At 39.1% G+C, this 9,246-nt stretch overlaps 1 protein-coding gene across 2 annotated transcripts; it reads right to left on the bottom strand.

Annotated features, from left to right (window-relative positions):
- Window positions 1-212: 212 nt before the first annotated feature.
- On the bottom strand, window positions 213-5,495 carry LOC102097394 (ovomucoid). 2 transcript variants are annotated; one of them, XM_065030027.1, is made up of 4 exons: window positions 5,174-5,326; window positions 3,116-3,135; window positions 1,354-1,481; window positions 213-833 (listed from the first exon to the last, which is right to left on the bottom strand). In XM_065030027.1, exons 1-4 carry the CDS (start codon window positions 5,235-5,237, stop codon window positions 788-790), a joined length of 258 nt encoding a protein of 85 aa, XP_064886099.1. In that variant the 5' UTR covers window positions 5,238-5,326; the 3' UTR covers window positions 213-787. The 2 variants fall into 2 exon arrangements, with proteins under 2 accessions (XP_064886099.1, XP_064886098.1); XM_065030026.1 differs by lacking the exons at window positions 213-833; window positions 1,354-1,481 and adding an exon at window positions 1,512-2,811 and having other exon boundaries at window positions 5,174-5,495.
- Between the last annotated feature and the right edge of the window lie 3,751 nt (window positions 5,496-9,246).

A 9,246-nucleotide genomic window follows, 5' to 3' on the forward strand; every position in this document is an offset into this window, starting at 1 on the left:
AAAAGAGCCAGGTCGCAGGATAAATTCCAGTAACATGAGGCCATCTAGTGCATATTGTCAGTGTTACAACTTCTGCCTTCCAGGCTTTGTTTTTTTAATATCCGTCCCTAGCTCCTGCTCTGTGATTATCTTCTGTAACTCAGGAAATATATTATTTGTGAATAATGGATGCAATAAACATATTCTCCAGAAAGGTCATCATGGACAAATAAAAAAGTTAACGTTTATTTTAATAACTATGCAATCTAAGTAGCTAAACAACATACATGAATCAGAATTGTACAACGTTGGAAGAAAAATGAAAATTTAAAATTTATCTACAAAACTGAATGAGTTGAAGTAGTGCCTAGGAAAGCTGAGACCTTTGAAAAGAAGCATCTGCAAAAGTTTCTGGGTAAATGAAAGAAAACACTTCACCAACGAGGAAAGCAGAGGCAATGCCTGCACTGACTTGAGTCCATTAAAATCAGATGGCATTTTTAGAAGATTTGAACTTTAACCACGGAGACGAAAGTATAAGGAAGAGCTCATGTGGAAACCAGCTTGCTACAGATATAAGAATGCTCCTGAAAATCCTGAGGAAATGGTTCGCATAGAGGACAGGAGTGTCAATCCCAACACTCTGGAGCAGAGAGAAGCAGCAAATGACAGAGCACAGCTGAATAGCCTACTTTGTGCTTTGTTCACTGTCATCAGAACATGCAGGATGAATGAAATTAAAGTAAGAGATTGTGATAAGGCAGTGTAAAGCTGTTCTCAGCGCTCTTCTCTGTCATGCAGAACTCATTCAGCATGCCCCTGCTTGCTTCAAATGTAAGGCACCTCTGCTTCTCCTGCAAAGGAAAGGAAGGATATAGATGTTGCAGACAGTAACGTTTTGTAAACTAAAACCTCTCTGAAGTCCTCAACCAACAGCTTGCTAACAGAGAATATACTATAAACATTTGTAGCAGACAAGAAGACACTGATCCGTAAACATTTTTCTTCTCAAAATTACTTATTTTGTCCATAAAAAGCAAGATTTTTCTGGTACCACTTTTGAATTCTTATATGATCTGATTTGTGTACAGGTGTCTTGTTAGCCATGTGTTGTTCATTGGACTCTTTACTGTCTGACCTCTACGCTTTCTGCTGGAATAGGAAGGTACTCACACAAACATCAAAGTCATTTGTTTAGAACAATTGGACCTTATTGATGGGAGAAACGATTAGTCTATAAAGATTGAGCAGGGAAGCAGAAGAGTAGCTACCCTGAAAAAAATGATAGTCCTTAGGAGGAACGGAAATACCAGATAACTCAGCTAAACTCAGATTCTGTCTCATTCAGGAGTAACTATGTAGTATTGTACTTACAGGATTGCTTTGCAGAAAGAGCATTTGTTGTTATATGTTTTCCCGTCAGAGCCACAGAAAGGTTGATAGAGTCTTTCACAGTAAATAGGTTTTCCTCTCTGTAAACTCTTGTATTCACTGCAGTCTACCTGCAAATACAGTATCATTTTGCTTTGAATCTGTCACATTCTCCATTCACCTACACAAATGATATATGAAATTTTTGGACAAACTTGTCAGGTGCTCTACATCAACGCAGTCAATGAGGCTCCATCTTCTACACTAGCTGAGCCTAAACCTCAAAATAAACCCCATTCCTCTGACAGAGATGTGTGTGACACTACCCATGTCAGGCACTGAGCACCTTCAGGGACTTTGCTGTATGAGAATTCAGGCACTGGAAAAAAATACAGCCCTTTTTCCAACTACAGGAAAGGTGAGTCTTCATATATTTTTCTGCCCAGTTGCAATATTTCAGTAAATTCAGGTGAGATTAATTTTCAAGGCTGTGAAGGGTTTCTGCCTCTTTATTGCACAAGTATCAACTCTTGCTGCATTTTACGCTGGTGAAAGGATTTAAAACAGAACTCAGCCTTGCTGTTCTCTTGTTATGGCCTGATTTTTTTTCCCCCCCTTAATTCCAGCTCTTAGTGAAGGACATGAGTGTTACTTCAGCCAAACCCTGGAATTTATTACAGATGATAAAATTTATACAGGTGATAAGATTAGTTTTACAGTAATCATTGCCTGGGGTCTGTAGGCGGGTGAAGAGCGAGGAGGTGTGTGTGGCCATCCCTGTGCCAGGGCTCAGCACAGACCGGGAGGTCTCCAGTGGCAAAGAGAGGCACTAGCCAATAACCCTTTTGTGTGTATTATGGGCTTAAACCCACTGTCCCACTTATAAAAAGAGAGAGAATATGGGATGTTAGTTTCCCTAGGTTTTTCTGAGGCAGCACACTGAGCCCCAATTGCCAAAGCAGGTCAGAAACCTGACAGAGCTGCCAGGTTCCCACAACATAACTCAGCAGAGGCAGCAGCACGGGAGGGAATCTCTGTGGCTTGTAACTTATACCATTTAAACACTGTTCAACCACCAACTTGTGAGAGGCAAGGGCCAGCTAACAAAAAAACCTATAAAATAAGTTAATTTGCCCCATATATATATATATGTAACAGCTGGAAAAATGGGCAAGATAGTTTGGTGTGGAGAGTGAAACAGGCTCTTCCTGGAAAAGTGTGTATGTCCTGGTGTAGTTTTAGGTGTCAGAGGCTGTAGATGTTGTGCTGGTATGGGAGCAGCTCTGTGTGTGTCCTCCACTCCCTATTACTGTCCACTGGACCACCGCACAGCTTGTCTCTGCTCGGCTGAGTAAGGATTTTTATTGCTCGATGCGTCATTTCTTTCAGAGGTTGACTCCAGGACAGACACTCCAGCATAGCCAGAGAGAAGTTAAAATCTCTAGGTACATGAGTTGGAATCTGAAAGACACCAAGAAAGTCTTATGGTGCCATTACCAGATAAATATTTTTAAAATCTTCATTTATCCAACTTAAAATTTGACCTTGTCCCATTTCTTGCCCAGACTACATTACAGGTAAAAGCGTCTGGAAGTTTCCAGGGCAGTTGTTCAGTAACCACATATCTCAAACTCAGGGATTGCTCTCTGAAATCTCAATACTTTGGCAGCATTTAATTAATGTTTAACGTGATTTTTTTTAATGTGATCTCATGTTGTTACAAACTATATATCTTAATCCAGAAATAAAGGAGAACATTACTCACCTCATTCTCTTTGGCAGCATCTGCAATATAAACAGAATCACAAAAGATAAAATAAAAAAAAAATGCTTTTGAACGTTCAGCTTGCAACTAGGATGCTTTCACTAGTAGCAGCCCTTCCAGCAACACCAACTCTCTTACCTCCTTGAAAGCAACTAACAGAGCTTTTCAGTGTTTAATAAGATACAGGTGTCAGGACCTATTAAACAAGTGGACCTTATTGTATCGTTAGCATTAGAAATCTGTGTCAGCAATTAGAACAGCCTTTGTTGTTAGAGGCAATTTCCCCTTTTCACCAGACGAAGACTGAAGACCCAGGAGTCAATTTTATGTTCAATGGCGAGTCTGTTTAGGATGAAATTTGTTGAGCATAACTGAGGCTGTAAGCAAATCACACAGTTCTTTTATACTTTTATTTTCTGTCAATAATGAGGATAATATCTTCATTAAAATGTAATAATATATATAATGACAGTAGTGCAATTTGGATCATAATACCACTTTAAAAAGTGGTTTTCCTTGCCAGTTGATATGGTTTCAAAACTATTTGGCAGAAGGATTGGCTCCTGTCTTGCATACATATGGCATCTAATGTAATGAAACCCTGTCCTCAGGTGGGGCTTCATAAAGCTACTTCAAAACAATTATAATTATATCTCCCAGAAAGTAATAAAGTAATATTGGCATGCCTCCATTATGGTGACACATTTGTTACTGTCTTTAGGAATGTATTTTGTTCTCCTCCTGTCCTGTAATTGTCATTCTGTGGCTTCCAAGGGATAAAAGTTATCAGGCAGAGGCTTTTGTGCAGAAGGAGCAGGAAGAAAATGTTTACAATCTGAAAGGCAATAAAGCTTTAGCATTTGTCTTAATGACTAATTATAGCTTTTTTGATCTATAAATCCATTAAGCTTTCCACTGAAACTTCCTTTCATGGAGCTGCTTATATCTTCTCATCAAATAAAGCTGTTCAGAGTAAAGAAAACTAGCATAAATAATGCTCCATGTCAAGTTTCAGGCTATGTCACCAGACATTTGATTGAGCTTTCATTATTCTGGAATTGGACCCGATTTAAGCCACTCCCACAAAAAAAAAAAAAAAAAAAAGATTTTTTTTCTCTGGTAACCTTTTAGTATTCACTATATATTTGGAAGTGAATGCAAAACAAGACGAGTTCAAAAAGTATTGCTCCATAATGTTTTGATGCAGACAAGAGAAACTAGAAAGTTCAAGGAAGTGATTTGCTTGAATTCTTCTGAAAGCAATATTTATTTATCTACACTAAATGAAACACTGTCTGAAAGGAGTTTCCATCAGAAACTCCCTGCCATTTCATTAAAATGGGCGTTCTGAGAAAATTTTCAAAGCAAAATTTTCAGAGCTATTACAATGGAAACATTGTTTTGTTTCATAACTTTGGTTTTGTTATAACATTTTCATTGTTTTGCTTCTTTAACATTCATACTGCTGTTGAACTGCTATGCTACTAGCAAAGAAGACTTGGACTCTCCTCTCAGTTATTCTACTTATTTTTCTAGATCTTTATTTTTATTGCAAGTTTTTGTTTAAAAAAAACCCTACCAAGTGAATGCTCAAGAAATTTCTCTTTATTTCACTACAGAGTAACCTGCACTCAGGGCTCTCTCCCATCTGGCAAACTAACATCATAAAGACATGCATATGATGTGTCCCATGCATGATGTGTCCTGCTTGCTCAGTTTGTCAGGAGAAGGAAATCACCAGCTCCAAGCTCCCTGCTCAGATAGTTCAAATGAAAAGCTAAAAGCCTGCTGTAGTTCTGAGGCTTTATGGTTCAATTTTAATTACAACACAGAACGCAGCTCTGATTCACACCACTAGCAAAATATGGATTTAACCTACACAAGTTGGCAACTGTAAAGCTGCTGCAATATTGGTTGCTAAATAGTGCACAAGCATAAAATTTCACTTTCTGCCACCCAAGTCCAGCAACCATTGCTTACCGTCCCAGTAGACCAAGAAGCTTCTGTTGTTTGAACGTTAGAACTATAATATATCAGAAATTTAAAAAGGTTACTCACTTGCTAAGCAAAGAACTGCCAGGGCGAGAAGCACAAAGGCACCGGTTATCTTCATGGCAGACATGAGTTCTTGATCTGTTTCACAGCCAATCTATGCTCTGAGTATTCCAGTACACTTAGCTTAAATGCGGATTTGTGTGTCTGTGAGGGCAGATATATATATGTATACATGCACGCACAAAGAGCAGAAACCCTGATGACGAAATCCCCCTTGTAGAGAAGGTAATTAGAAGAAGGTGTTGCCCATGGGTAGTGGCAATAAGAATGTCTTCTGTACAACACGAAGGGCGAAGATGAGCGTCACGTCATGCATTGTGTTGATAAAAGGAGATGTATTGTACTTTGGCTAATCCGCAGCTTAATTAACTGTTCCATCTCAAGTAGCAAGTTCAAGGAGTGACTCAATAAGGTGGTTACGTATTGCTGTTCTGTCACTGTCATCTTGACCCTTAGAGATTAATAGAATTCCCAGAGTAAAAAATAATTTTTACTGGGTGTGTTCCAAAATATTCATACCAGTAGAGCTGAAATGCATAAGTCCCATTCTCTTGAAATTTTGGAGACCCTTGTCACTGACTGTGGATAGAAGTGATGCTGGTTAGTGTGGCCATGTGCTGAGCCCTATCAGACTGCTCTGTGTTAGCAGCTGCTGCTTGCAAAAGTCTGTTTCATGTGAATACCCTCACCTTCACACACAGCCCAGAAGATGTCCCAGTCTTTCAGTGTTCTTCTGGCTTTGAAGTTCCACCAGTTTAGAGATCAGAAGCAATGCGTGGTGACAGAAGGAGCAAAGACACCACGTGTCACTGCCTAGCAAAGAAGGTGGCCATTGTGCATCTTGCTGAGTTACTGCCTAGTTTACTGTCATGAGGATATGGAGAAGATCCTCTGCCTGCCCATATCCTTTATTGCTATTTCCAGCAAAGTAGATGTCTTATCAGGTGGGATTCTTTAAACAAATCCAACATAGCAGTGTGTTAATGACTTAATCAATGGCCATAATTTTCTGGCTTTTATAGTACAGACCAGGGATAGAATCACAATGGGAAACTCAGATCCGAGTCTTAATTTTCATCAAGTCCAAATCACGTGAAGTTTTGAGCCTAAACAAAAGTTTGAACCTGTCATTCCAGAATTGCCTTCTCTTTAGCAATTTACAACATAGATGTGCAAATTCTCTCAATATGAAAGATCCCTGTGCACCATTACAGTTCACAGTATTTCCGTGATCACCTTGCAAAATAGCTAAGGGGTTTTTTCCCATGCAAGACTTAGGCTCATATTTACTAATTTCACAGGGACTAAGTTCTTACAGTAAAGGTTGTAACAAGCCAAGTAGACCTTGTGCCCCACTAACTCATGTTGAAACCAAGAGGGATACAGATCATCTTGTCTTTAAAGAATGTAGGTAGTAAAAAAATGGTTAATTTCTGATCACTTAATGGCACAAAAAAAAAATAAAATAGATGCCATCAAATTCCAGTTCCATGCTATGTAAAGATATGTAAAGATCTTATTTGAGGTGGAGGATTCTAGATTTTTTTTTTTTTATATGCCCTTACTTTAGTGATTTCATTTTAAATTTTCATTCGTTCTTAACTTGGACATTTATGTATATTCCTGTGAGGTGAAGACCACATCAGACAGGCTGTGATTTAAATTGGGGTTGGTCTTGATTCTGCTGCTTTAGGGTGTCAGTGGAATTTTTGTTTTGGAAAGCAAAAACTTTTCTGAAGAGCCTGACATAGAACATGTGTGAACTCATAGAGAATATTCAGGATATGTTCGTTGATTGATGGACAATTACCAACACTAGGCAACAAGATCAAAACCCAAAACAACCCAGAAGGTACTCAGAGTCTGAATAGTTTTGAGCAAGCAAGGTGCTTGAGAATATCTTGAAACTATAGAACTGCAGCTTGACAGAACACGCAAGTTCTTTGACACTGGTATGAGGAAATCTGCCACTTTAGTTTCATTGTCTTGCCTAATACGGTGCTATAGAGTCTGATGCAACTTCGGGATCAATCCCATTCTCCTAGTGGAAGAATATAGACATCTGTGTCCAGTCTTCTGAGTTGACGTAGGAAGATTTTCTGAGGACTAGTGTAGTAAGGGAGAACTTTTGGACGTTGGAGGGGGCTAATGAGCGAGGTGGATTTTGCATCAGATTTTTCTTAGCATTTGAAAATTACATTGCTCTTGAAAGGATTCCTGATGCTTATTCTATGCCCCATAGCAGGAAAACCATGGTGTGAATGTTTTCTTTCTGGTAATGTTTAGGTATTTTGATTAGGGCTTTTGAATAAAATAAGATTAATTGTCTGAGCAGCGGACCTTAAGCTTTGTAGGGCTTGCCCAGACCACTCGGATAGGAGGGATATAGTTCTGATGAGACGCTGTGATATATTGTATGATGTGTAAATAGCATCTCTCTACAAGCGGGACACAACAGGGGGTCAGCTGAAGCTCTGAAGGTTTTTGTGTATTGAAATACCAAAGCTGTCTTGAAGGTCTGAGAAGAAAAATGCCATTCACAGAAAGAGTCAGTTTCACTTTCTGCAGTGAGTTAACACTCATATGCAAAATCTCAAAATGAAATTTGGTAAAAAAATAGTACCACAAAGCATTTATTGCAACCTCAGTTTAAAAGGATACCGAAATATCTCAGTGGCTGTATACCTAGCTTTAATAATGGGCAGAATACTCGTTAGTCAACTGGAGAAAATAGTCACTGTTTGACTGAAAAAATGATGTTTCATCTGAGGCATCTTTCTGTCCAGACTTGCAGAGACTTGTTTGCCCTGATAGTCTTCATATGGAGCTGGTCTGACAACCTGAGACCTGTCACGCTCAGATAGGCCAAAGGTTCATCTAGGCCCCAGTGCTGTCTTCGAGAACATTCGCTGGCAGATTGAGAGGAGAATAAAGCGGTTCTTCTCTTGGTGGTTGAACATGAGTCAATGGTTTGCCCCTATAGTGAACAAGTCCAACTCTGCATGCTAAGCTCTATAAGTAAGAATGTAGTTATCAAGTCAAAAAAATTGTTGTTGCTCCCTGTTCAGCACTTATGAGACTGCATCTAGATTTCTGTGCACAGTTCTGGGCTCCTCAGCACAAGAAAGACACTGAAATACTGGAGCAAATCTAGTGAAGAACCACCAAGGTATTAAGAGGAATGAAGCTCATGTCATACTAGCAAAGACTGAGACAAGTGGTTTGTTCAGTTTAAAGAAAGAAGACAAAATCTCATTGTTGTCTTCAGCTGCTTTATAGGGGTGTGCAGAGAAGACAAGAGCCAAACCCTTCTATGAGGTGCACAGTGAAAGGAAGAGAGAAAGTAGTGCAAATTGTAGCAAGACAAATTCCAGTTAGATGTGAGGAGAACAAATTTTAGAGTGAGAGAAGTCAAGCAATGGAACAGGTTGACCAGAAAGATTATGGAAGCTCCATGCTTGGAGATATTAAAAAATTAATGTCTTCTAAACTGCCCATGGTCTGGTGGTGGGGCAAGGATGTGGGGAACCAGGCAACCTCCATGGTCTATTCCAACCTGAACTGATTCTGTGATTCTCACAGGTGAATGATTACTGATGCTGGCAGTCAGCGGCTTAGGGACTTTGTGGCATATTATGTTTGTCATTAATTGTTACCATTTCCAGGCAGACATGGACAATAGAGTAGCTGGATTGATTTTAGCTACTGAAAAAAAAAAAAAGTTGTTTTTTGGAAAACAAGTGTTCAGATCTGTTTAGTACTAACTGCTTCCCAGAGTTGGATAGGTAGGCCTCTTCACCATACCTAAAACTAATTCTGAAACTCATGGTAAATACTCTGGATTGAAAAATTATGAGTGAAATCTTGGCCTCATTAGCAAAGTCATACTGGTTTCCATTGAGCTGGGACGTACTGTTTGAATATATGTACGTTAACTGTGGGCCTCTGATAGTTTTCTACTTTTGTCATTGTGTTTCGTCTTTTGCCAGCTTCTCACCTCTCCGAGTTGTTAATTTGGAGGAGAAAAAGCAATTACTTGGTGAACAAATGTTTATTCAGTTTAATAGGTCTGTTAT

The sequence above is a fragment of the Columba livia genome, chromosome 14, assembly GCF_036013475.1.
Source record: "Columba livia isolate bColLiv1 breed racing homer chromosome 14, bColLiv1.pat.W.v2, whole genome shotgun sequence".
Classification (NCBI taxonomy): domain Eukaryota; kingdom Metazoa; phylum Chordata; class Aves; order Columbiformes; family Columbidae; genus Columba; species Columba livia.

Excerpts from the sequence above, each read along its gene's own strand:
- LOC102097394 (XM_065030026.1), bottom strand. The coding sequence starts at position 5,237 with ATGTCTGCCATGAAGATAACCGGTGCCTTTGTGCTTCTCGCCCTGGCA. Across the intron at positions 3,136-5,173 it reads GGCAGTTCTTTGCTTAGCAA|ATGCTGCCAAAGAGAATGAG; the intron begins GTGAGTAACCTT and ends TTTATATTGCAG. Across the intron at positions 2,812-3,115 it reads ATGCTGCCAAAGAGAATGAG|ATTCCAACTCATGTACCTAG; the intron begins GTGAGTAATGTT and ends GGTGTCTTTCAG.